Below are 27,826 nucleotides of genomic sequence, written 5' to 3'. Positions count from 1 at the left end.
AACCCTATGCACATAGTTCCTTTTGGCATAAATACGTCCAGATGAGGAAGATGAATTCCAAATTTCTCTCGAATTTCCCATATGTCATGAACAGCTTTTTAAAATTGATTCTGCTTTTCGAACTGCATAATCTCCCAAGAACCTGTTCCAGTGTTCTCAACTCCAGATAGCCTCATTTCTCTAAACTCGATCGTGTCATTTTGAACCTCTATCAGTTCGAGTTTTATACCCGTGCAGAGCGATTTTTCTGCTGAAACGGACAGTGCACTACGATAACAAAGTAACATTTTAAGTTTTACCGGATTTTAAAAATATTTTTAAATTGAATAGAATGTTTAGTGAGTATTTGTACTGTGTAATAATTGATCAGTCGGGCTTGGCGTGAATAATTACATGAATGAATCTCCTGCCGTCTTTTTTATAAACTTTTAGTATCCGTGAGCATTAAACAATTCAGAGCTTTATATTTTTTGAAATAATTTTATTCCTCAAACATAGAAGATAATTAGACGGAAAGTTATAAGAATGACCGACATTCATTCAGTTCTTATCACTGGTGCGTGGACTGGTATTGGTCTTGAATTTACGAGGCAATTTTTGAAGAACCCTGAGGCTCAAGCACAGATTGTAATCGCCACCTGCCTTGTTCCGGATGAAGCAGCGGTGAGTAAGAAAATGTTACGAATTTCTTACTTTTATTACTTAGAGTATTTTTCTTTGTTCAAACATTTTTATTTTATTTCTGTTGTCGAGCGCAAACAGATTACCTAGAGTCCCTTTATACTGAGAGTCAAGACAATTTGAATCCATTTCTGATTGGTTCCCATATTTTAGGCCTCCACAGTGTCACAAACGGGAATAAAGATTACATTTTCACCAATTGCAAATATTATAATCTGAAATGGACCTGGGAATTACGGGTTCGGCCAGGAACAAACAGAATGAGAGGAGGAACGGAGAAAGGCATTTGAGAATGGGCCGATCAAAGATTACGAAAAACGTTCCATTTCTGTAATCTTTATTCCCGTTTGTGACATCCATGAGCCGAATTGTCTTGACTCTCAGTATAAAGGGACTCTAAGATTACTTTCGTCATAAAATATCATTTCACTTTCCTTTTTCGACTCAGTGAAAAGATAGTTCATGTTCCGGTGTGATTTTTTTCATTAAGAATGAGCATATCATACGAAATTTTACAAGTCAGTTGAATTGAATAATGCTACTATCTGACAATTTCAGGGATATGCCGTATCATATATGCTGCGTGTGTGAGTATCACCAATTAGGATTTTAAGCAGAAATTTTCAAGGGATTTCATTCACGACTCCAGACTGAACTTTTTTTCACATTATAATCGCATTTTTTTCAAAAGTAAAATTTTTCAACTTCAAAGTTTCCAAAATTCATATTTAAGAGTTAGCATTTTTGCCAAAGTGTTCATTTTTTTATCTTTTAAATTGATAGAATTCAAAAATATGTTACCAACATTCTAAGTGTATACAGCTGTACACAGTGAACTGGAAAATTAGTCCTATAACAGAAGAATCAAATATCTGAATCCCCCCCCCCCAAAAAAAAAAAAAAAAAAAAATCACGATACTTTCTGACTGCATGCTAAGTTGGAAAATCTCAAATCTGATTTACTAAAATTTATTAAAAGTTGCTTAATAGAAGCCTTTAAGAACTGCGCCTAGTCCTCATTTCCCTCGCCTTACTTTTCAAGAGAGGAGCCATATTCTACATGAAATTGTATATATCGACGGTGTAAGTCGGCAATCACATAACTGCGACTGCGCAGATTTCCTGTCATACTTTATTTTTTAAAAGGAAAACCACTCAACGGCAATTCTTTAAAACTGCCGTGATTTTTTTTCTCTGTGCAAAGAAAATACCTCAAAAACTTGAAGGAATGATGTCAATTTGCTCTCCTTCAATAAAATAACACAGAGGCGGAGATTTTCAGAGATTGCAAACGAGATATGTGATTGCGGCCTTACGCCGTGGATATTCGGAAAATGATACGGTATTTTAATATGCAATTTCCCGATTTAATCCTCTTTGTGAGCTTATCGTAGAACTGACCATACCTACTAAAGCTAATGCCTACCTGTCCGACTTACCTTGAAAGGCCACGCGCAAGTGGAGGCTCAAGTGTGTGAATATGTTCAAAATACTGCATCTGCTTGAAATGATAATTGGGCTCAGTCTGTATAAATTATACCGGACCATCTTTAGGTCTCCACCTCGTCGCTCTCTCATTATTAGAATCAGTGGCAAATTTTAAAAATCGGCAACACTGCTTATCCTACATTTAAATCAAACATGGATAATAATTTTCATGTGAGGCTCCCAGCTTCGATTTAAATCGACTGTTTTACATTCATTATTGAATAGGCGAAGATAGGTTGGATTAAATTTAGCAATAAAGAACCACTATTTCAGACCCATTTCAGAAACAACATACATGCCATTGGTTTCTCCATGCAGATATGTGCTTTTATGAGAGAGCCAGAGATAGTGGCTCCTAATTGTAAAATGCAATCCGGTTCTCCTAGCTCGCAAGAACCACCGCTGCTCAGAATAAAACGGTTCGTCAAAAATCAATGTCATCTTTATCATCATAATTCGTCTTTTTTCAGACGAAAGAACGTAAGTACATTACAGGAGGTTTAAGGTTTTAGAAGCCAGCCTTCCTTACTATATAAACGGCAACCCACGAGAGACCACAGTCGGTCCATCATTTTCCCAACAATATAAATTTTTCCAACTAATAGGATCGCTCCATTTTCCCTTTGTTCTCTTTGTCTATTGCTTTGTCTATCAATTTTAATCACCAGTTCGCAACTGTAGTAAGATCACATACCAAATCTCATCAAAATTTGGCGGATTCTACGTCGTTTTTGGCAATCAGACATAACAAAAATCTCCGAAAGAATTTGGTTTCACAAAATAAAAGTCTCCTCCTCACGGTATTACAAACTAACGAGTAACATTTCCTGTGTATTTTTCTGGCAACCAATGTAAAATACGTTGTCTGGTTTTGCTTGTGTGCAACTTTATCGAAGTGAACCGAGTTATACTTACTCTTTGTTTCGCTTAATTCTTCTAGGACTTACTGGAGCTCCAGAAAAATCATTCGAACTTACACATCTTGGAATTAGGCAAGTTACTATTTTCTTCAAATTAGATCAAGCACTCTACATATGTAGTGTTCGGAAGCACGATGGACTGCAAAATCTAGGGGAGGGTTGGAGAGCGGGAGTCAAAATTGAAAAATGTAATCTGCTTCTGGACTTTTTGGACCAATTTTTTTTTCTTGAAAAATGTTTATCCACAATTCTGTGAAAAATTATTTACTCCACCTTAAGGAACTGTTGTTGAGACACAATGGCTATGATATGAGTTTTGACGACAATCAGTAGGATATAGGAAGTTCTATTTCAATCCGGTATTTTTAAGTCCAGAATGCGGTAAAGTAAAAGTATTTAGCTTCACCTTCAAAGTACGTGTTTTTTTTACTCCAAACATGAATAGTGTGTAAACATGATTAATGATTTGATTTTTTACTCGTTTTTCGTCCCAAATTTTTCGAACGACATTCCTTTACGTTTTCTTGACGAACTGAGGTATTTTCAAGTTAGCGAGCACGTATTATGAGGGAAATAATACTGTGAGGAAGATTTCGCTAATCTCTCCTCGTGCAGGCATAAATCTAACTGAAGAGATTGAGGAGCATAGTAGTATCGACGGTGCAAGTCGGCAATCACATAACTCGGTTTGCGACGTCGCAGACTTCCTGTCATACTTTATTTTTTAAATGGAAAACTACTCAACGGCAATTCTTTAAAATTGTCATGATTTTTCTTCTCAATGCGAAGAAAATTCTGCAAAAACTTCAAGAAATAATGTCAATTTGCTCTCCTTTAAAAAAATGACGTAGAGGCGGAGATTTTCAGACATCGCAAACGAGTTATGTGATTGCCGACTTTCACCGTCGATATGTTATATACTGATAGTTTTAGGATTTTTTCCAAATGCCGAGGTAGATAGCCAATTTTATTTTCTTTTAGATTGCAAAACCAAGACTTTTCTTGATCTTTAAACAGAAAATTATCCAATGATGTATTTGAAAATACTCTAAAAATATTCAATTATCCCACGATATTTCCCAGCGTTTGAAGCTCTGAGTGTACTGTACATACCTATTACAGAAACGCCTAAATTTTCATAAAATGTAGATTATTTGATTGACGGAGGAAATAGTGCAGAACAATGCATTATTAATCTTGTGCTAATAGTCTCAGAATACACGTTTGAGTTGTTTTAATTGATGTCTTTTGGATATTTCAGACGTTACAAAATTCAACACTTTTGACAGTGTAGTCTCCAAAGTTAGCGAAATCGTTGGTGAAAAGGGTTTGACGCTCCTGATCAATAATGCAGGAGCATACGGAATAATGGGTCGACTGGAGAAAATCGATCCTGAGGTCTACACCAAAATTCTAGAAGTCAACTGTGTTGCTCCGGTTATGGTAACGAGGGTAAGTAACTATACTTTAAATTTTTCCAAAGTTTCAAATCATTAGATGATCATAATAATCTTGAGATTGAATGAGGGAAAAAATTTTTTCCTCCTAATCATTTTAGCTGTCCAGTCAAATTGGTTACTAATAACTTTACGTTTTCACATTGCCTCTTTTTTTATTATTTTATTTCTGAGTGGGGCGGAAGCGTCGAAACTTGTTCGAAAAGCCATTTTGGAGTGGAAATGGACAAAATCTGCTGTGCTCGGAAAGAACGCCGCCGTATGAGCGATCAAAAGTTGCCAAATGTCCGTCTATACAATAGTTGTTTTGTGAAACTTGCGAATATTTTCCCTTGACATTTTCATAGTTGAATGGCGAATAGTTGCTTTTTTTAAAAAGAAAATCAGGATTAGAATATTCAAAATTTTCCTTGAAGATTTATATTTTATTCAAGAAAATTAGGACTGTCTGAGGGCTCGTGGGTCATTTTTCCAGAGGCTTGACGTGCTTTGCGCTATATCGATTGATCCTCCATTTAAACCCATGAAAAAGGATCGCGATGAATAGGGTGTTCGCAGCGAACACCTCAATAATAATCGATCCTTTACCATAGCTTCAGCGGGCCGATTATTGAAATTGATAGACAAAGCTATAGACAAAGGAGACAAAGGAGATATGGAGATATCCTATTGGTGGAAGTGGGTGGTTGCAATGGACAAAGGAGGTAGGTAATAGACTGACTAACGGCAACCCACGTGAGACCCGACAGTTAGTCTATCATTTTCTCCCTTTGTCTATGGGAACCACTCATTTCAACCAATAGGATCGCTCTATACTCCCTATATCTTCTTTGTCTATAGCCTTGTCCATCAATTTCAATAATCAGTCCGCTGATAAGGAAATATCGATAGTCGATCATTCACGCCTCGCCACTGCATTTTCCCCAAGCAAGGCAGGAAGGTGTCTTGTATTAATTACTAAAAAGTTTAGTATACTTTACTTAAAAGAGCTACTTGCTCTCTTCCGACGCCACTAGCTGGAGATACGCCCTACAGTAAATGTTTCACTCAATGATTAAAAAGAGAGAGAGAAAAAGATCATGGCGCCAAAGTACTCAATTGAAATCGTTTTGCTGAAATGTTTTCCTCGCTCAAAAGTAAAATCCGATGAGACTAAGTGTGCCCGACTATCGAAAAAAAAATCTAAAAATCAAAAAATCAAAAAAGCTAATATTATGGCCAAAGTGCAATCGCAAGTAGAAGCTGGATTTTTTTTTTTTTTTTTTTTTTTTTTTTTTTTTTTTTTTTTTTTTTTTTTTTTTTTTGGATGAATATTCTTAAAATGCGCAATATTATTAATATGTTTGTTTGTTGAAAGGCTTTCCTACCACTTCTGAAACAGTCAGCTGCTACGAACGCTTCCAAACACGACGATGGTAAGGATTCATTCCACGTTGCTTTGCTTTTTTTGCCACTCGAATCGAAAACATTGTCATGCCTCCAGCCTCCCCGGTAAAAATTGGCGATAAGAGCTGCGTTTCAAAATACCATAGGAATTCTTATAGCCACCTAAAGAAGGCCACAGAAAATAATATAGCTGGCTGTAGAATGCGGAGAAAATCATACGGCCGGGCTACACAAAAGCGATGAAAAATTATGCAGCTGGGCTATAGTTCCTATCGCCGGGTTTACGCTTTATCGCCTGGCTGTTGCTTTTTCGCCATCGGTTATAAAAGGCTATAAGAAATTGTGTATAAATTCGTGTGCTTCGGAAATCGTTAAGTTTGATATGGAACCACCTTAATATTTACAAAACGCACATTATATTTTCCTTTACCACATATTTTTTTTCATCAATTAAAATGAGAATAATCCATACAGGATGTGCAGAAATTTAAAAATCATGAGTTGAATAACGCTGACTCCGCCGGATTAAATATTAGAGCCTAACACAAAGCGGAGCGGCGACGCACTGGCGCCTACAAACCTAACAGGGATACTTCACGCATTGCGCAACGCGTGAAGTATCCCTGTTAGGTTTGTAGGCGCCAATGCGCGTTTCGCGCTGGCTGCCCGCCTGCCGCGCCGCAGCGTGTCACGGCGCTTGAAGCAACTATTTCACACCAGAGGTATTGCACAGTATCACACGAAATTGAAAGCGTTCCAACATATTAGGAATGGCAGGCATCCTTCAAAAGTACGGAGCTTTTCTCGCAAAATAAATCAAGATACTATGGCCCAAAAAGAGAGTGGTTAGTCCAAAAACTCACTAAGTCCTAGCATCCGTAATTAGTAACGTTTAGCATACACTTTATCGCCGGGCTGTTGCTTAATCGCCATCGGCCATAAAAGGCGAATAAAGAATAAAAGAAATTGTGTAGCCGGCTATAGAAGCTACTGGAAATCTTACAGCCGGCTGTAGGTCTATGGTATTTCGGAACACAGATTCAACTGCCAATTTTTACCAGGGTCTCCCTTTATCTTGTCTCGAGGATCTACTTTTAGAGGCACACCCTGTACAAAATCTCGATGCAATGCGCACCTTTAACTTTAAACTTTAATGTTTTTACCTTTTATCCCCCCCTTTAAAAGAAACTCTTCATCAGCTACTCTAAAAAAATGTCCAATTGCGGATAGAGTTGAAAATTAAAATTTGTAGCTATTCATATTTTAATTATGACGATACAATATATTGAAATGGACGCTGGACCTAATATTATTGTATTTTAAATTGAAAATCACTACAATCTATATAAATTATTGTTCTTTTCACCAACTTTTAAATGAAACATTTTTGACTTAAGTAGTTGCGAAATGTTTTCATTAAATTGATTTGTATTACTTGACTTTTTTTTTTAAAAAAAAAAAAAAAAAAAAAAAAAAAAAAAAAAAAAAAAAAAAAAAAAAAAAATTGGTGGTATCTAGGTATCTAGAGTTGCTTTATAAAAACGAGCGAAACTAATCATGGAAAATTTCAGTCTCTATGGAAATTCAGTATTTTATGCATATCGATAGCCGAAGATCGAAACCATATATCTCTATCGCGGTGTTATAAAATTTTCTGCCCTATTTTATTTTTCTGACCAGCAAATATCACAGCTTGAGATTCATACAGATGAATAATCTGCTTGCAGCGAAACAAAAATGAAAGAAACTCTAAAAAATCACAGAAAGTAGTTTCGAAAGAGAAAAAATGAAGTGTGGCAGGAAGTCTGTAACGTCGCAAAGGGAAGTATGGGGTTTCGCAACATAACTATCATTATACTGCCGTGCTAAGGAAAAACGCCGTATGAACCTCCGGGCTTTGCCAAATTTCCTTCGATAAAACACGAATTCTCTGGTAAACCAACGAATATTTTCTCTCCAATTTTAAGAGAATTTTGCTCCTTATTTCACCTAAAGTTCCTGAAAATTTCAAGGAAAAATATTCCTAACTATTTCCTCAAAAAGAAACATTATATCGAGGGAAATTTGGCAACTCTCAAATATTCATACGGCGTTTTACCCTAACGCGGCAGTATAAGCTACTGTCTCACAACAAATTCAAACCAATAGAATTGTATAAAGCAATAGTTCTGAGAAAAATACTTTCTTGAATGATAAAATCTCTCATTCATAGATTTTGGATTTTTTCCAGGATTGAGTTTAACGAGAGCCGCAGTAATAAACATCAGCTCAATATTCGGATCAATTAAAGTGACAGGGACGAGCAAAACTTATGGATCGATACGCGCTTACGGCTACAAAGAAAGCAAGGTAAGGAGTGAAATACTTTTATGTAAAAATGAAGGATGTAAGAGCAGATTCGGAAATGAAGCTGTGGTGAAATGTTTGGAATCGGGAAAAAATAATAACGAAATATCTAATTGTATTAACACATTTATTTACTCTATTTCCTCTTTGTTTTAATACACTGAAATATTTACTCTTTCACAGGCGGCGTTGAACATGTCCACACAGATGATGAGTTCAGAACTCCGAGCTTATGGGATCTTGGTAGAGTCCATACACCCCGGTTTCGTGCAGACTGACATGACCACGAAAGGGCTGCCGGGCTCAAAGCAGAACTATCACCCGAAACCAGTGTTACCAACATGCTGAAAGTTATGTTGAGCATGAAAGAGAAGATCAAAGATGGCTACTGCTCATATGATGGAACGATATTGCCTTTTTAAATTTGAATAACTAGGCTTTATGTTTTTCAACTTTTTTAGGAAATTACTTGTCGGCAGTAAAACTACCAAACCACGTAACTCGTTTGCGGCGTTTTAAAATCTCTACTCCCATTTTTTAAAATTATTATTTATTTAAAGAAGAACACATCAAAATCAGTCCTTGAAGTTTTCACAGAATTTTCCTCGTGCGGAGAAAACAAAACTATACAGAAAGTTTTGAAAAATCGACGTCGAATAACTTTCTAATCAAGAAATATAATACAGGGTGAGCGAAAAGTCCCCGACCCCCCCTCTAACTTTTGAACGAATTGAGCTAAGGAAATGAAACTTTCGGAATGTTCCTATCTCAAAGGGGACCATCTTTTGAGGGGGTCAAAATTTTGGTCCCCCCCTCAGGGGGGACAGGGGCCCCCCAACTTTCTTTTTCAAATAGCAACCCCTATCTTGTGATGCCTCATTCAAAAGAACATAATAAATTAAGAATTTTGGCGCAAACCGCAGATCAATATCTTAATTTTTGACCGAGTTATGATAGGTCAAAGGTCAAATTTGACCTATTTTCAAAAAATCATAACTCCGGTTCAAATTATCGTAAAGAAAAAAATAAAACGGGAAAATTTACCAAATTGTGTTCGCTTTTACGTAAAAATTTCAGAAATCACTTCGATTTAATTTTAAGGGGGGGCTCGGACCCCCAAATACGTCAATTCAAAGGTCATTCAATTCTCCCAAGAAATAAGCCAATTTCCTCTGGAATTGCCTCCACATTATCTCAGTAAGGTCAAAATCAGTTCAACATTACGTTGGCAAGTCCCCAAATTTCGGGAAAAGTTAAAAAAACGAAATTTAAGGTGATGAAATTTGACCGTTTAAATTTCGTTTTTTTAACTTTTCCCGAAATTTGGGGACTTGCCAACGTAATGTTGAACTGATTTTGACCTTACTGAGATAATGTGGAGGCAATTCCAGAGGAAATTGGCTTATTTCTTGGGAGAATTGAATGACCTTTGAATTGACGTATTTGGGGGTCCGAGCCCCCCCTTAAAATTAAATCGAAGTGATTTCTGAAATTTTTACGTAAAAGCGAACACAATTTGGTAAATTTTCCCGTTTTATTTTTTTTTTTACGATAATTTGAACCGGAGTTATGATTTTTTGAAAATAGGTCAAATTTGACCTTTGACCTATCATAACTCGGTCAAAAATTGAGATATTGATCTGCGGTTTGCGCCAAAATTCTTAGTTTTTTATGCTCTTTCGAATGAGGTATCACAAGATAGGGGTTGCTATTTGAAAAAAAAAAGTTGGGGGGCCCCTGTCCCCCCCTGAGGGGGGGACCAAAATTTTGACCCCCTCAAAAGATGGTCCCCTTTGAGATAGGAACATTCCCAAAGTTTCATTTCCTTAGCTCAATTCGTTCAAAAGTTAGAGGGGGGGTCGGGGACTTTTCGCTCACCCTGTATAACAGAAATTGCAAACCAAGATACGTGGTTTGGGAGCTTTACCATTGTCATTTGTTAATGTTGGCTGTAATACCTCTCTCTCGAGAATATTGTTTATTTCACGGAAAAGAATACGCTTTTTAAAATTGTGTGATTGAGTATTTTAATGTAAAAAAGAATAAATTCGACAGCAGCACCGTTTTTTTATTGACATCCTTTTCAACCCAAAAGCAGAGCATGCGTCGCATAATGCACCAAGTCATGGGGAGAAGTTGGACAAAATGTGGAAACTTTAAAAGCTCACAGTTCCTTCAAAACACAACTTTGAGCCTTTAAAAGTGGTTCCGTTGGTTTTCTCGTAAAATTTTTTATTTAAAGCACCCCTTCAGATGCAAAACTTGACAAAATAAACATCATTTGCGGTTTCAGTGTAAAAATTTTCATAACCATTGACCACTCGGTCCACTGTGCATCGAATCAAAAAAACAAATTGTGTCCACAAGGATTTTGCTAAAATTAAAATAAGAAAGTTCATGCAATTTTTTTGTTGTTGCAAAAAAAATTAAATATACTTTATATAAATTAAAATAACTGGTCATCTTTATGGATTTTTTCCTGAATGAAAAACTCACGACGATGATTTTCAGATGGCATCATGAGCAAAATTTTGCAACAAAGAACTGCCACTCATGGCTCATTTCAAAAACAACATACGCGTCATTAGTTTTCCTTTGCAGATAGGTGAGCTCATACATGAGGGGCCACAGTAGTTCCTTCCTGCAAAATTTATCCTGAATGGCACAGCTCAGAGTGGTTTTGAGCAGGTTATCCGCTCCCAGTTCTTTCGCCGAGCTTTGAAGCGAACCCCCCCCCCCCCCCCCCCCCCAATCAAGACGTTATTTCACGTCGGTGCAAGTTGCTGCTGGCTCATAATCACCTAACTCCAATGGTAACTTTACAACGATTCGTGGTTTTCGCTCCACAGGTCAGTGCGCCCACTTTCTCTCAGTCCGGTCCCCCCTCCCCTCCCACCGGTACCCGAGCCGTGGATTCTCCTTCAGTCCATCTCGTATGTTTCGGTTACGATATCCGCTGCAGTATGTGAGCGGATTAATTTGTGGAGTTTCTTATCAGTGCGGCGTTTTTTCTCAACACTTTCATTGTTAAATAAATAAAAGTAAAGTCATTGCAAAAATTTTCTGTTGATGATGTTTTAGTTCCGCGTTTTCTCCGCTGGTTTTGTTTATTTACAGGCTTTTATTACCGCTTTATGCATTTATTTTTTATGCATGATTCTATTCTTAAAAAAATTTCGAACTCTTACGCTCCTTTAAAGCCTAATACTTAACCCCCCCCCCCCCCCCCCGAGATCTGATGTAATTTTTTCCCACCGTCAGTTAAACGCAGCGTTAAGACTACCAATACACTTTGTTCATAGTTTCCCCCTTTTTTTCGTTGCTAAAAATCAGAGCATTTTCATTCTTCTTATTTCACCGGGAGCTTGAATATTAGTCCACACTTGTTTCTCTTTCTTTTTTTGACTATTATGATAAGTGAATATTTAAATTTAATAATTGCTTGAAAATGGCTGGGATTCACTCGGTTCTCGTCACGGGAGCTTGGCGCGGCATCGGTTTGGAATTTACGAAACAATTTTTGACCAACCCTGATTTCCGGGCGGAAATTGTCATTGCAACATGTTTGGTACCCGCAGAGGCTAAGGTGAGTCCTTTCTGTTTCTCGCATTGCACCGTCCTATTGGCTTTAATTCAACTGGCGAGGCGTGAATGATCAATTATTGTTTCATTATTTGAAGCTATGGTAAAATCGATTATTGAGGTGTTCATTTCAAATACCCTGTACCCTGTATATCAATCATTTTCCATAGGCTTAAATGGCAGATCAATCAATATATCGCAAAACACACCACGTCTTTGAATTCCCACGCTTCGGATTAATTAACGCCTTTTTATGGAAACTTCTACATGCTGGCTGAATAAAATTTCAATGCTGAAACTACAGAATAAAGCACCACAGCTGGAAATCAGATAATGAAATAAATAAATATAACCTTATATTTTTATACCGATACAGCACACTTATTTTTCAATTTTCAATGTTGCAGAAGTCCTCTGTGATGTTTTAATGTTTTGATGGACAGTAAATCGTTATTGCAAAAAATTAGATTTTCCCCTCTGTTTTTTGCCCTTTCCAAGAATATTCTCTGAGTATATCCTGTGCATGAATGTATCGAAATGCTCCTTTGAAAAATTATTCTGGGGCGAGAATTTTGAATTATCGCAAATTAGATAATGGTTTATTTGCATCGATAATATACAGTAAATAAAAAACAACTGGGCGCAAACAAGGCTGAAATCAGAATATAAACACAACCAGGATGTTTTGGTCCAAGTAAATGCCCATTCTCAACTGGAACAAAAGCTAAAATTTAAAAAAAATGAAAAGAAGAAAATGAGCATGCAACAAGCCAAAGTAGGAATCAATGTAAACTGAGAAACAGAGCAAACGATGGATATAGAGGTCAGCCTCTACACCCACCGTAGAATCCCTGGTAAAAATTGGCTATAAGAGCTGCGTTTCAAAATACCATAGGAATTCTTATAGCCACCTAAAGAAGGCTACAGAAAATAATATAGTTGGCTGTAGAATGCGGAGAAAATCATACGGCCGGGCTATACGAAGCGATGAAAAATTATGCAGCTGGGCTATAGTTCCTATCGTCGGGCTTTACACTTTATCGCCTGGCTGTTGCTTTTTCGCCATCGATTATAAAAGGCTACAAGAAATTGTGTAGAAATTCGTGTGCTTCGGAAATCGTTAAGTTTGATATGGAACCACCTTAATATTTACAAAACGCACATTATATTTTCCTTAACCACATATTTTTTTTCATCAATTAAAATGAGAATAATCCATACAGGATGTGCAGAAATTTAAAAATCATGAGTTGAATAACGCTGACTCCGCCAGATTAAATATTAGAGCCTAACACTAAGCGGAGCGGCGACGCACTGGCGCCTACAAACCTAACAGGGATACTTCACGCATTGCGCAACGCGTGAAGTATCCCTGTTGGGTTTGTAGGCGCCAATGCACGTTTCGCGCTGGCTGCCCGCCCGCCGCGCCGCGCCGCAGCATACTACGGCGCTTGAAGCAACTATTTCACACCAGAGGTATTGCACAGTATCATACGAAATTGAAGGCGTTCCAATATATTAGGAATGGCAGGCATCCTTCAAAAGTACGGAGCTTTCCTCGCAAAATAAATCAAGATACTATGGCCCAAAAAGAGAGCGGTAGTCCAAAAACTCACCAAGTCCTAGCATCCGTAATTAGTAGCGTCTAGCATACACTTTATCGCCGGGCTGTTGCTTAGTCGCCATCGGCTATAAAAGGCTATAAGAAATTGTGTAGCCGGCTATTAGGCTATTGGAAATCTTACAGCCGGCTGTAGGTCTATGGTATTTTGGAACACAGATTCTACTGCCAATTTTTACCAGGGATATCTATTGAGGCTCTACTGAATCACAAAAAAACTGATAATAGGAAGCACTTAATCCATCTATGTCAGCCATAAAGTTGCATAGTTCACTTTTATTCTCATCTCATCCAAAGATTTGAGGGCATTTATACTTCACAGCCATGTTACCTCTTACAGATCTTCCTTGGTGTTTTCTTAAAACTTTTAAAATCTATTGTTGTAGACTTTAAGAAAGGAAGCACCAATAAAGAAGAAGACTTGATTATTGATCACCATTTTTAGTTTTCATCACTATTATCGTCATTCTTTCATCTGACAAATATCACCATAATTCTTATTTCCTCAAGTGTACGGTAATTTGATCGATCTTATGCTGATTCTTTTTTAGGATTTACTTGAACTTCAGGAGAAACATTCTGCTTTGCATATTCTTGAACTTGGTGAGCGTCATTTTATAAATTCAGTTGCATCAGGCTCTCTCAATGTATGTGTCTTTTTTTCTGTATTTAACTTCGATTTAATTGAATTCTTTCCAAAAATGCTTAATCGTATCTTTTATGAGCAACTATAACCTTGTGCAAGGAAGAACCTCTATTAAAAAATGAAAGGAATAAGATTCTTTTGGTATTGCATTGATATGGCAAATTGGCAACATTGCTTTCTCTCCATTGGAACCAATGGAAATGAATCGATTCTTGGAGGGGCAAGGTGCTCCGACAAGTATCGATTATTCAACATATATTCATATAGTATCTTTTATGAGTGACTTTAACCTTGTGTAAGGAATGTACCCTATTAAACATGAAAGGAATAAGAGTAAATAAAGTGCAACAGCTGAGCCGAGGCGCCGATAATACTCATATTTTCCTATTGTAGAGACCGTCATGGTAACGTTTTGTGTGCGATTTAACTCTAATATGGTTTTTTATGAGAGAGTATTTTAAAGTGTTGCATCGAGAAACGTCAATATTTTTGATGGGAGCGACTTTCAGTAAGTTTCGTTGTACCAACTGTGTTTTACTTCGAATTTTGATGGATAAACAGATCATTATGCTTGAATTTGCAGCTTTTCTACTAGGCTATCAATAACTATCCATATCGGTAAAATGAGTTATCTTTTTTTTCGTGTGGTGCATGCAAATCTGCCTATCTAAAAAGGTTCCTTTTACCAATTTCCAGACGTGACAAAATTCGACACTTTTAACGAGTTGGTGAATAAAGTGCAGGCCATAGTCGGTCACAGAGGCCTAACACTACTGATCAATAATGCAGGAATCGGAAGTCCCATGCACAAACTTGAAAGCATTGACGCTGACCGATACATTGCAGTTCTGAAGACGAACACTGTCGGACCAGTTCTTCTGACAAAAGTAAGCATATACGTAGAAATTCACTAATTTGAATTGCATTTGGCAAAAAGGAACCAGGAGTTGTGCAATGTTGTTAAGATCATGCAACTTCTTTTGCCTTGGGAGAAAAACCTAATGGACCACTAGACAAGGTACTAATTCAGGTATTCTGATACATGTTTCTTAACCAGAATTTAACGTAAAACACGATTCTTGCATTGAAAATTACTGAAATTAACTCCTAACTAAGATATCAACGTTTTTATTTAACATTTGTTACGAGGAATTTGAACTGCCCGCTCACAAGAAACTCAAAGCTCTACGTGAGTCAAATCGCACACCACAACGGTTTCAGCAAGCTTCTCAATCGAGCAATGTTCATTTCCCACCATGCGTTGTTCAAACTATACGCAATTTGCTATAGCTGAGCCAAAGCGTCAAGATTGAGGTGTTGCCAGATTTATATATCGCAGAGACTGTTATGATAACGTTTAGCGCGCGATATGAATCGCGTAGAGCATTGAGTTTTCATGAGCGGGTGGTTTGAATTCACGCATCAAGAATTATTAAATATTTTTGTAAGGAGTTGATTGCGGTAATTTTTGTTGTGCGCATCGTGTTTTACGTAAAATTTTGGTGAAGAAACATGTATTAGAATGCTGAAATCGTACCTTGTCTAGTGGTCCATTATCCATAAACAGTTTCTATTTTACTCGCTGAAAACTGTGAATCGAAGACAAAAATTACCAAGTAAATTTCATATTTTTTTATGATTTCAGTTATTTTACTGCAAAGGATGAAGTTGCATAATTTTAGCAACGTTCCTGGTTCTGATTGCGAATTTTCAAGATTTATTCGTTCATTCCCAAATTGTATGAATCTGAGAATATGGTTTAAAGTAGTTCCTTTTGCATTACATTTTGCAATTAGTAACTATAATCTCCATGGCTCAGCCATTAAAGCACCTATCTGAATGGGGAAACTAATGGCTTGTATGCTGCTCCTAAAATGAGCCCGAAATAGTTAATGTTAGCAAATCAATCCTCAATCAAAAAATGCATCAAAGTTTCTGAGATTGCTCAAAACGCTGCGGCAATTCTGACTTTGCGAAAGTTCCTCTGAAAAAACACAAATTTCGTAAAAAAAATTTCGATTTTTTATTTGAATTTTACAGATGATTTCATGCGTGACTCAATCTGGTATACATTCGTGCGGATATTTATTTTAACATTGCAAGGGGGAAAAAATCAGGGGTTATTTCAAACAAGTATTTTATTCGGGGGATCCAGCAACACCCGAATGCCCTTATAATGCATTCCTCTGAGCATACCGGAATGAGGAATTAGATTTATAATGCTAAAGAACGGAATTATACAGTGTGATCCAAAAATCCCGCACCACTCCTAAAAACGTCAGAAATCTTGACCCTTTTTTAGAGAGGTCCACTTAAAATTTTGGGTATGGGGGTCCCAAGAGTCCTTTTCTTTGCCTGAGGAGCACTCAAGTTTATATCTCACTTTGTTTAAAAGTTACAGAGGTAGTGCTTGGTCCTAGTGGTGCGGGAGTTTGAAACCACCCTGTATAAATGGACGACAAAGCTCACCTCCAAATGCAATCACGCTTTTGCGACAAAGGAGTGACAATTATTATTATTGTATTTTTCTTTTTTTTCTGTTCAAGGCTTTGCTTCCTTTGCTGAGGCAATCCGCATCAGTGAATGCCGCACGATATCATGATCGTAAGTATGGAGGTGATCCAATCATGTAAACCTAAATCATCCGACGACAAAAATATTTAATGCTCTTGAGAATATGAGAAAGTATGTAGCATCAGTAGCTGAAAAGTAATACCTTCAACGGTATTTTGCTGTAATGAACAATTTGAGTTTCCATTATAAGGCTCATTTTGCTCTGCTGCAATGTATTGCATCTGATAAGGGTAAGGCGCCCTTTCGGGGAGAATGTCACAAATTGTATGCAACGTTACCATACATCACACATGAGATATTATTTATTTAACAGGAAATCCGCTAGTACAATTAATTTGAAAATTTTACAAAATTCAAATGATATGAAGGAAATTCAGTGAAATGTTCTGACAGATTCTTCCAATAGTTTTCCTGTATATAAAGACCCAGTAAGGATAATTATTTTACCACGTTTTATGCACGAAGCTTTTCATACCCTGACACAAAATATGAACGCCTTATGCAACTATTCATGATTTATTGACGGCCAATTGGGCGAATTTCTATCAAACGGAACAATGGATTATGACGTGAGCCCTGTTATGCATATATGCTTATGGGTCTTAGGGCTCATGTCTTAATGCACATAGTTCCGTTTGATAGAAATACGTCCAATTTTGTACTGCCGCCTTACGCCATTGTTGCGCATCATTCAATTTTCCAGATTGATATCTATAGCTTTAACCGCTATATGTGTCCGACTCCTCGTGCACCATTCCGTATGTGAACTAGAGGTCAATAATGAAGAACGAGTATAATTACAAACTTGCAGTTTGCAGTTTTCTTTTCTGAGAGAACAATGTGACAAACATCCTCACGACAAGTTGCATATATGGTGAAATGAAGGCATTCGCATTCCAGCTATTCGTTTTCAAGGAATGATGCGATGTACTCTAATGAACGAGAGCATTGGAAAGTTTAGCCTAAATCAGCCATTCTCCGTGTGGCTCCAGTCGAAAATGTGTCTTTCTATTCAGACATGTAAAAATATCTGACTACATTTTGTTATTCATAAGAAAAGAAGCCAAGATAAATTTTTAAATTTTCTGGGAATATTTGTAAATAAAGAGAGGAAAATTCACAGAAAAGTTCCAAGAGCACAAAGAATGTAATCACAAAATTTCAAGACTGAATGGGGCTTTACATGATTTCTTTGTAAAATAATAAAACCTAAGTAGAGATTAAACAATAACTATAATGTAACTAAGCGAAACGAATTTACTGAATTGATCTATTAGATGTCCCGTCCATACAAATGAAAATTAAGATGTACAATAAAAAACAATTTAAAAAGCTGGTAACAAGGCTAAAATTTCACATACACAAACCAAAACGTCTCGGCTGAAAATTCAGCCATCCTCAGTTGGATAAATCAAAATAAAAATGGTTACAAATCTAAAATAGTACCTAATAAGTACCTTTCATTGGGAATGTTGTTATTGTGACCCTATGTTGCTGTTATGTAGCAGTTGGTAGTATGTACGAGTAGTGATATATTTGTTATATCGGAAAAACTAAGGACGATGGAAAAGAGAAGTGCACGAGTTGCGTGACATAACGACAGAGTAAGTATATTGATAAAGATACAAACTTGCCCAGCAGGCCTGACACCTAAGTAGCGACAATATCACTACTCGTACATACTGCCAACTGCTACATAACAGTTGTCATAATAACAACATTCCCAATTGAAAGGTACTTATTACGTACTATTTTACACTCTCTTTTCACGTGTGGAAAATTTACTTCTGAAAGAGACCTTTTAGAGACAGAAATAAAAAAGACATTTACCATCGATAATTTTCAAAATTGCTTATTAGAATCTAAAGATAGTTGGTTTAAAATTGGTACATACATAAAAACAGTCCTTAGCAACAAAAAAGAAATGATAGACAAACAAATCTATACCGATGCATGCCAACAGGCGGATCCCGGTGTCGCAAATCTAAACCCCTGCTGATTTCCAGTAACTCTTTTTACTGTTTCTAATTTTCAGCTAAATTAGCTCCCAAACTATATCATAGTCCTATATTATTATTGTTTTCTAAATCCTTATTTACTCACTTTCATTGTAAGTGCGTAATTTTGTAATTTTGTAACTATTCTCAAGCAACAATAAAAAAAAATAAAAAAAAAAAAATAAAAACGTACTATTTTAGATTTTTGACCATTTTTATTTTGATTTATCCAACTGAGGATGGCTGAATTTTCAGCCGAAACGTTTTGGTTTTGTGTATGTAAAATTTTAGCCTTGTTACCCGCTTTTTAAATTGTTTTTTATTGTATATTTTGTCACGGGCTGCACATTTATCATATTTCATTAAAATTAAGGTGCTTTGACGGTTGCCATTTTTGTGTCAGAGCGACCTGCGATATATCGCATCAATTTGTTCCATAATTTTAGCTACTTGTCATTTTTTTCGAATTTTGAGATCGCACCTCTGTTGTCATCAGACTAAAGAATTCATGTACCAAATTTGACAAAAAATTCAACGTATTAAAGGCAGGGGTTTCTCAGAGGAAAAATATCGCATTCGAATGCAGTTTCGATATCATTATCGAATGTGGTATTTTTCCTCTAAAATACCCTGATTTTATTACGTTGAATTTCTTTGTCAAATTTGGTACGTGAATTCTTTAGTCTGATGACAACGGAAGTGCGATCTTAAAATTCGGAAAAAATGACAAGTAGCTGAAATTATGGAACGAATTGATGCGATACATCGCACGTCGTTTTGACACAAAAAATGGCAAAAAAGGCGTGAAGATGCGGACCGCGTTTTGCTACTGTATGTCGTCGGCGAGAATATCCACAAAGCCTTCAAATGCAGCATTATGCGACAAGCACGTCCTTTGAGCAGGAATAGTTGCACCGATGACGTCATCATCGTAACGCCACCGCAGTTTGTTATGGCAGATGATGAATTCGGCCCTCTTTTCACAGGATATTTGCCTAAGAAGAGAGTTCTTCGAAAACACATGTGCAATTAAGCATCAAATTGGACTAACCAATGTCTTTAAAGACCATCTCATGAATGTGACCAGTTCTACTTTTTTGAGCATTAAATTTCAGTTATGGTCTGAAACGAAATCCAGCTCAGTCGTGGAGTTGCGATGAATAATTGGACGTATTTCTGCCAAACGGAACTATGTGCATTAAAACATGAGCCCTGCGACCCATAGGAATATATGCATTACAGGGCTCATAAGTCACAATGCACATAGTTCCGTTTGATAGAAATACGTTCAATTAATTTGAATTTTTTGGGACATTATTGCAGAGTCGGACTGGTGTAAAAAAAGTTAGGCAGCTACTAAGATTTTGGGGCCCCTATGGGGGGTCTGGGGGGTCGCCCCCCAGGGATGGAGGAGGGTCCGGGGGTCCTCCTCCGGAAAATTTTGAAAATTTAACCCCTGAAAATAGAAGTTTTAGGCTCTTTTCGCATTGAAATTTGATAAATAGCGCCTCCGAAAATGTCACCTATTTTTTAGATATTTTTTGAAAAATTCGGCGATTCCTCTTGTTGATAAAGAAGCACATAACCGCCTCAAACTTTACGCGGGGGCCTCTGCTGGTATCTTTTCAGAGGCCCCGCCCTGACGTTACCTTCTCCCGGCTGCAGGGCCAGTAGGGGCGCCTCAAAAAAGAAGTCATCTTAAAGTGAGTAACCTTCAAAGACCGGAAAAAAGAGCTTTCGAGACCCGGAAGGGCCCTGAAAGTGAAACTCTTTTTTTCGAGCCCAGGGTCAGGGGCCCCTACTGACATCTTTTCAAGGGCCCCAGAAGTGACCTTCTTCGGGCTATAGGGGTCTCAGAGAGAGAGTCATGCTATTTAAAGTAAAAAACCCTTAGAGGCCGGGAAAATATAGCTTCGAGGGCCGCTCCACGGCCCCAGAAGCTCATATTTTTCGATCGCTGAGGGGCCCTTTCAGGGGCCCCTGAGGTTACCTTTTTCCGGTCGTAGGGACCTCAGAGAAGGTGTTATGAGTTAAACCCTCAAGGACTGGAAAAAACGAGGGTTTTTCAAGGATTCATTTCATTTATTGAAGAATAAATTCAGAAATTGTCAATTCTTGACAATTCTTAGGCAGCGATCGCTGCCTAGCTGCCTTAGCCAGTCCGGCCCTGCATTATTGAGCTCTAATTTTACATATGTTTTTAATGAAATGAATGTTACAGGACCTTTAAGCATCACTAGGGCTGCTGTCATAAATATCACATCTATATTCGCATCTATACTTCAGACAGGCTCCGACAAAACTATGGAAAAAGTAAGAGCATACGGCTACAGAGAAAGCAAAGTAAGAACAAATAAATTACATTTTCAGCAGGGGAGGCATGTTGTGGGGTCTCTATTTTTCCAATCACATTTGCACTGAATCAAGAAGCCTTGCCAATTTATGGAGGCCATAGGCCATACTAACGTAAGCTTCTTCCATGTCTTTTGTGTGGTGAACAGGGAGAGGGGGCTGTCTAGGCAACTGTTATCTAATTTTTCGGGGGTGTCTGTAGCAGCGTTACAGTCGCGCAACAAGGGGTGGGTGCGGTTGTAAAAAATAATAATAAAATTGTGCTACGTAGTTTGCAGACAGCACCATATTATAGAGCTAACTTCCTCGATTCGTCTCAAAGGCCCCTCTAGGCGACCATATCTACAGAGATCTATATTTTATTATTATTGAAGCATGTTCCAAACAGTTTTTACGAAAATATCATAAATATTTTTTAAACCGTAGAAGTTTTGTCGCTCCTCTGGCGTACCCAATCGGATATTTGACCTTGGTACAAGCTTGGTACGACATTTTTTCACATTTGAATATAGTTGCCAAGCTTATCTTGCTAATGTTCCCACAATGTTAGCAGGACATTTATTTTATCTCTGAGACAAGCTTGAGCCCAAAGATTGTGCCAATGTTAGGTTTGTAAAACTGCTAGCCTATCCTTACAATATTGCCATAATATTGGTGGGACGTTATTTTACTTCCGAGACAAACTTGGATATTCAATATTGCAGAGAGTAAGGGCGTATCTCAATTGCCGCATGAGCCCCGGAAAGCATGAATTTATATGTTAAGCAGGGCTCACGTAAGAATGAAGATACTTCCTTCCGCCAGGGGAGCGACGGTTTAACAGGGTGTTTTTTATATTATTTTTCTATTTCAGACGGCCCTAAACATGGCAACCCAACTAATGAGCCGAGAGCTTGAAGAAGACGGGATTTTGGTGGAGTCCATACATCCTGGCTTCGTCATCACTGATATGACTGCGCAACTCAAAGCGACAACCACCACGGAGACCAGTGTCACCAGCATGCTCAAAACTATGCTGGACTTTAGCGAAAAGAATAAAATTGGCTTCCGCTCTTACGATGGAGAAATCATACCATTTTGATTTAAATGTATTTGTGGCAGGCAATTAGCAATTGCTGGCAATATGCATGCAGCTAACGTGTTGTTCTGACAAATTTCAAAAATGAGCACCGGTGTAACAGATTTTGTTGGTTATGGCTCTCGATAAAAGGATCTCGGCTTGGAGCGCCTTCATTTTTTCGTGGTACTCATCGCTTCGCCATGCAGTTAGTTACGTTGCTATACGACCTAGACCCAACTGGGGCCATTGATTTCACCATGCTCGTACACGCGTGTGTCAATAGTTAACATGCATGTGCGGGGAAAATACGTATATTTAAATTTTGAGAAAAATCTTAGGTACCCATTGTTTTCTTTTTTTAAAATTATGAATTGTATACTTTTACATTAAAACTTTTTTTACTTTTTTAATTTCACTTAACAGTTTTTAGGCATCAAAGAGCATCAAAATGTTCAGCTTTAGCAAAAAATGTCATGTTCGAACCTCCTCCATTGACTCGATCCACTGAGCTCCGTATGAGCATTCGAATTTTGCCGCGTCCACGCGTCCAGCGTCCGCACCCCGTTATATGTAAAAATCTTATTTTTGAGAATAGTTATAAATCTTTTATCTGCAACTTTCAGACGCTTTAGATTAAACTGCTAATACAAGTAATACAATTCACAGTGAAATCGGAAGGAAAATTTCCACCAATTTCCCGGAGCTTTCGTACTTTATCCCAGGAAATTTGGCAACGTCTGAAGGCTCATACGGTCTTGCGAGATGTCCGGTTCCTAAGCTACTTCTTGCCATGAGGAGAACAACTATTTCAAATTCTATTGGGGAGCAGGCTCGTTCTGAACCTTTAGAATCATGGAGGTCACTCATACTCGAGACCGAAAGCAAGAAAGAAAAAAAACCCCATCCACCTATTTGTGTAGGTCGGCGGTAGGCAACAGAAAGATCTTCATTTAACCGAATATCGATGGTGAAAGTGCAGAAGTGCGTATCTCGGATGACACGATTTCCCAGGAGAGTAAAAGGACTGTCCACATTCCTTTTTATTGTTAGTAGAAAGGTTATTATTCTTGAGGATAGCAAGAACAATATGCTATTTCAGACTCCATCAGCATTTTGAATAATTTTTCGCGAACTGTTAGAAAATACGGCAGAAATGCCGAGATTCGCGTTTTCGGCACTGAGAATTGACACTTCATCACGAGAAACACATTTTTGAAATCAGTGTTTTAAAAATGTTGTTGGCGGATTTGGATCATTGAAAAGACTGAAAAAAGAGTTTCACGCTTACAGTTCCTTATCAGATAAACTTTAGTTTGATCTCATACGACCAGATCAAGCATTGTATGATTAGAGAATGACGTTTCATCACGAGATACGCATTTCCATAATTAGCGTTTTGAACCTGCTCTTGATCATTAAGATCAAAAATAGAGTTTTTAAACCTGGTTTAGAAGCTTTAGTTGACCCAATAAAATGAGTCAGCAATAAGTGAATAAGAGAATCGGCTTCCTTGAGTAACTTTTATCCCATATGTAAGAAGACAGTGCGTAGTCTGTAGAAATATATCGTCTCTACGTGGACCCTCAAAAAATTATATAGGTAATACCTTTTTTTAACGATTTTTCCCCCAACTTTTTGGCACAAATACCGTCAGAAACCTGCAGCCATCTAGTGCCCGTAGAAACCAGGAGGACATCCATCCTCCATCTATCCACGTTCTACGCCTTTCAAATGGACCAGTGGACAAAGAACCCTTTTTTCAATTCTGATAATTCACAGTTCATCGTCAAAGCTCATTTTATTCGTGCGAAACTTATTGAATTCACAACCGCTTTTGAGATTTTGAGTAAGTTGCGATCTTGTAAACGGCGACTCTCTCAGTCTTGCATGAGAATACGATGACTAAATCAAGAAGACTGAAAGATCACAATCTGAACCGAGAATTTGGACTCCCTTTTTTGAAAGAAGACTTCAGAAACGTAAAATAATGTCTTCAGGTATTTTTCAAAATTACGGCTCGATTGAAGACTCCAAACTTCTGAACATTTCTGGTCAACATCATTGTGCAGGGCCCCTCACATACAATACAGAAGAGCGCCTTCAATCTATTGCGTAATCTAAATGCGAAATTCTGATACCACTGTTCGTGCATCACGACAGTCATTTTGCATAGCCGGCCAAATAAAGGCGAATCATTGACCCAGGCAAACGGGTACGAATTTCAGGAATGTGATACGTGTTTTTTATGGAACGAAACCTCCAGGGCTGCCCCCCTCCCCGGCCTCATAAAAGCCCAGCCCCCGGGGGTGCCCCATCTAACATCCAAGGAGCCCAACCCCCAGGGGCTGCCCCTTTGGCATCCAAGGACCCCATCCCCCGGGGTATCCTGGGGTAGATCCACAGAATTTGCTGGATACGGCTGTTTAAAACGACTGCATGTAACTGAGTATGCTGTATAAAACCATGTGCTTACAAGCGAAATCTCGATCAACGATCAAGAGAACATATTTTTCAACTCATAGATACCCAAGCCGGGTCAAATTGACCCGAACCTTGCTACAAACCCAGGGCCCGTGGGTTGTATGCGGCCGGTACATACTCAGAGCTTTAGATGTAGGTCTACATATACACTACGGTGGCCCACAAAAAATGAATTTCGGAAATTTATAGCCGTAACCCTCTAAATCGGTTACAGCATGTTCAAAAACACGGAAAATGAAATTTGGGGTCAATCGGGACACAATTAACCCGACGCGCAGTTGCCATTTATCCCCGCAAAAATGGCGAATTTTTACTGTTTGTCAGTAATTTTTCTGACAAACTTACAACAATTACTGACAAACAGTAAAAATTCGCCATTTTTGCGGGGATAAATGGCAACTGCGCGTCGGGTTAATTTTGTCCCGATTGACCCCAAAGAGGTTGTTCCATCCCCCATTAGATTTGGCCCCCTATCAAATATGATCCATCTTTTCAAGAGTGATACAGTAGCATGCGAGACGTTCAAATATGGCGGTCATTTTGACTTAGGCCCACCCAGAGAGGGGGGGCGGGGGTTCAAAGACAAAACCTTCAACTGCCTATAACTTTTGAGCGAAAAATCGGATTGAGTTGAACTTTTTTTTAAATGAAAGATCTCAAAAAGATATATCTGCTGATACCAAAAAAATTGAAAAAAAGTTTTTAATGCAAATTTTTAGCAAGTTTTCGATTTTTTAGGAGACAAAATTTTCAATTTTGTCGTGTTTCGGCACCGCGCAATGACTCTACTAAAACAAAAACCAGTTTTTTAGATTTTACACTCAATTTCCTATAAGATGCAAAAAACCGCATCTTGGGGAAACGTTTAGATCGCGAGCTATGGCTCGTCAAAGTTAGCCCCGCGCTGAGCGCGCGCCCCCTGCGCTGTTCACATATCCTCCACGCGTCCGCCACTGATCCTGTTGCCCCTCCTCCCCCATCCTAAATGCAAATTAACATTCTACTACCCAGCTTTCGTATATATCTGCGTTATAGGTACGTGAAAATCCAGCAAGTTCGTGATTTCCAGTGGAATTGATGCTTTATATCTCCCCCCCCCCCCCCCCCAACCCGGCCACTGTGCTCCAAATATTGTGCGAAAAAGAATTATAAACATTTTCTTGTTGCATGTTTTTGCTGATGTAGCACCCTGTGACTACGAAATCGAATTGAGGTAATTTTTTATCCCACCTCCCAACCTCCTTGTGTAACCTGTGTGTATCCTTGTGTAACTGCTTTCAATTCACTTAATAAATTACTTTTTTTATACCTATTCTGTTCATTTTAGCGTGTAATCTAGAAAACAAATACCTCCAGTTAGACACAAGAAAAAACTATTACAACTTGTAGGCAGGGGCAAACTTCAGTGCCAGTGGCCGGGTGGGGGGGGGGAGCGAAATAAAGTATCAATTCCACTGGAAATCACGAACTTGCTGAAATTTTCACGTACCTATAACGCAGATATATACGAAAGCTGGGTAGTAGAATGTTAATTTGCATTTAGGATGGGGGAGGAGGGGCAACAGGATCGGTGGCAGACGCGTGGAGGATATGCGAACAGCGCGGGGCTACCTTTGACAAGCCATAGCTCGCGATCTAAACGTTTCCCCAAGATGCGGTTTTTGGCATCTTATAGGAAATTGAGTGTAAAATCTAAAAAACTGGTTTTTGTTTTAGTAGAGTCATTGCGCGGTGCCGAAACACGACAAAATTGAAAATTTTGTCTCCTAAAAAATCGAAAACTTGCTAAAAATTTGCATTAAATTTAACTTTTTTTCAATTTTTTTGGTATCAGCAGATATATCTTTTTGAGATCTTTCATTTAAAAAAAAGTTCAACTCAATCTGATTTTTCGCTCAAAAGTTATAGGCAGTTGAAGGTTTTGTCTTTGAACCCCCGCCCCCCCTCTCTGGGTGGGCCTAAGTCAAAATGACCGCCATATTTGAACGTCTCGCATGCTACTGTATCACTCCTGAAAAGATGGATCATATTTGATAGGGGGCCAAATCTAATGGGGGATGGAACAGCCTCTTTCATTTTCCGTGTTTTTGAACATGCTGTAACCGATTTAGGGGGTTACGGCTATAAATTTCCGAAATTTATTTTTTTGGGCCACCCTAATATACACTATCAATAAGAATCAACATCAATAAATGAAAAAAAGGCGAAATCATCAAGTGTCAATACACATCCAGAGTTTGGAGAGACGTATTTGGGCCTCGTTTTTTAACTTTCTTCCCAAATCTGAACCAGTAACGTGGCATGCTTTGCGATATTTCGATTGCTGTGGCATTTAAACCTACGGAAAAGGATCGATAAACAGCGTGTTAGCAGCGAACACCTTAATAATCGATTTTTCACCATAGGTTTAAACGGCATAACAATCGATACATCGCAATTCACGCCACGCCTCTGATCTGAACGACACCTCATTTGCAACATAGAGCGGAGCATTAGCTAATTCACCTCGCGCCATCGCGCCTTCAATTTTGTGTACGCAACACAGACATCCATCAAGTACGAATAGTTGTATCTCTGCGCCGCGCCGCCACATCAACGCGAGACGGCGCGGCGAACCCTTTTTCTTTGCTCTGATGCCATATTGTGTTTGTTTCAATTAATTGTCATATAATATTTGAACTGGTGCTGAAGGGCAAGGTACGTGAGCGACACAGTTGAGGATAGGAGGGATGTAATTCGGCCAAATTATTTTAAATCGAGTGACACATCAATGTGAAAATTTCAATGAAAATATTTTACATCCTCAAACATCCAATGAATGCTAAATAAATCCAAATCGATGTATTCAAATACGGGTCGATTTGACCCGGCTTGGGAATTTCCTTTGAGCACCTCTAAGGATAGGCACCAAATACCACAATCAAATAACCGAAACAAGTTGTTGGGCATGGTCTGTCCATGTTTCCGAACATCCTACGTATATACTTGGATGGCAATGAGCTGCTTTAATAGACCATACTAATGAATTTGTTTAGCTGCAAATTCTCACACAAATAAAGGCGAAAAAATAATAAATGAATAAAAATGTGGAGAGGGTTGAGTAGATGTAACAAATTTAATGGAATTTTCAACGCATAAGTAAAAAGTTTCAATATTATTTCACTTCATATTTAATACAATTTTGCTTCGCTGTGTCCGAAGCAGAGCTACCCGGTCACAAAATTCCGTCTTCAAA

The 27,826-nt window shown here is 38.1% G+C and overlaps 2 protein-coding genes across 2 annotated transcripts; both read left to right on the top strand.

Annotated features, from left to right (window-relative positions):
- Positions 1-221: 221 nt before the first annotated feature.
- LOC109043275 (uncharacterized) lies at positions 222-8,886 on the top strand. Its single transcript, XM_019060415.2, has 6 exons — positions 222-663; positions 3,110-3,161; positions 4,351-4,541; positions 5,904-5,961; positions 8,163-8,281; positions 8,462-8,886. The coding sequence occupies exons 1-6, from the start codon at positions 526-528 to the stop codon at positions 8,624-8,626; spliced, it is 723 nt and encodes a 240-aa protein (XP_018915960.2). The 5' UTR covers positions 222-525; the 3' UTR covers positions 8,627-8,886.
- Positions 8,887-11,540: 2,654 nt separating this feature from the next.
- On the top strand, positions 11,541-22,647 carry LOC109043321 (C-signal). The gene is made up of 6 exons (XM_019060501.2): positions 11,541-11,864; positions 14,033-14,084; positions 14,824-15,014; positions 16,674-16,731; positions 20,920-21,041; positions 21,904-22,647. The coding sequence occupies exons 1-6, from the start codon at positions 11,727-11,729 to the stop codon at positions 22,129-22,131; spliced, it is 789 nt and encodes a 262-aa protein (XP_018916046.2). The 5' UTR covers positions 11,541-11,726; the 3' UTR covers positions 22,132-22,647.
- The last annotated feature ends 5,179 nt before the right edge of the window (positions 22,648-27,826 follow it).

This window comes from Bemisia tabaci, chromosome 3 (assembly GCF_918797505.1).
Source record: "Bemisia tabaci chromosome 3, PGI_BMITA_v3".
NCBI lineage: Eukaryota > Metazoa > Arthropoda > Insecta > Hemiptera > Aleyrodidae > Bemisia > Bemisia tabaci.
This window is presented reverse-complemented; position numbering and strand designations above follow the sequence as displayed.

Bases quoted from the DNA above. Each gene is read 5' to 3' on its own strand.
- LOC109043275 (XM_019060415.2), top strand. From the start codon at position 526: ATGACCGACATTCATTCAGTTCTTATCACTGGTGCGTGGACTGGTATT. The intron at 4,542-5,903 runs GTAAGTAACTAT...GTTTGTTGAAAG, and splicing joins CTCCGGTTATGGTAACGAGG to GCTTTCCTACCACTTCTGAA. The intron at 8,282-8,461 runs GTAAGGAGTGAA...ACTCTTTCACAG, and splicing joins ACGGCTACAAAGAAAGCAAG to GCGGCGTTGAACATGTCCAC.
- LOC109043321 (XM_019060501.2), top strand. From the start codon at position 11,727: ATGGCTGGGATTCACTCGGTTCTCGTCACGGGAGCTTGGCGCGGCATC. The intron at 11,865-14,032 runs GTGAGTCCTTTC...ATTCTTTTTTAG, and splicing joins TGGTACCCGCAGAGGCTAAG to GATTTACTTGAACTTCAGGA. The intron at 16,732-20,919 runs GTAAGTATGGAG...TGAATGTTACAG, and splicing joins TGCCGCACGATATCATGATC to GACCTTTAAGCATCACTAGG.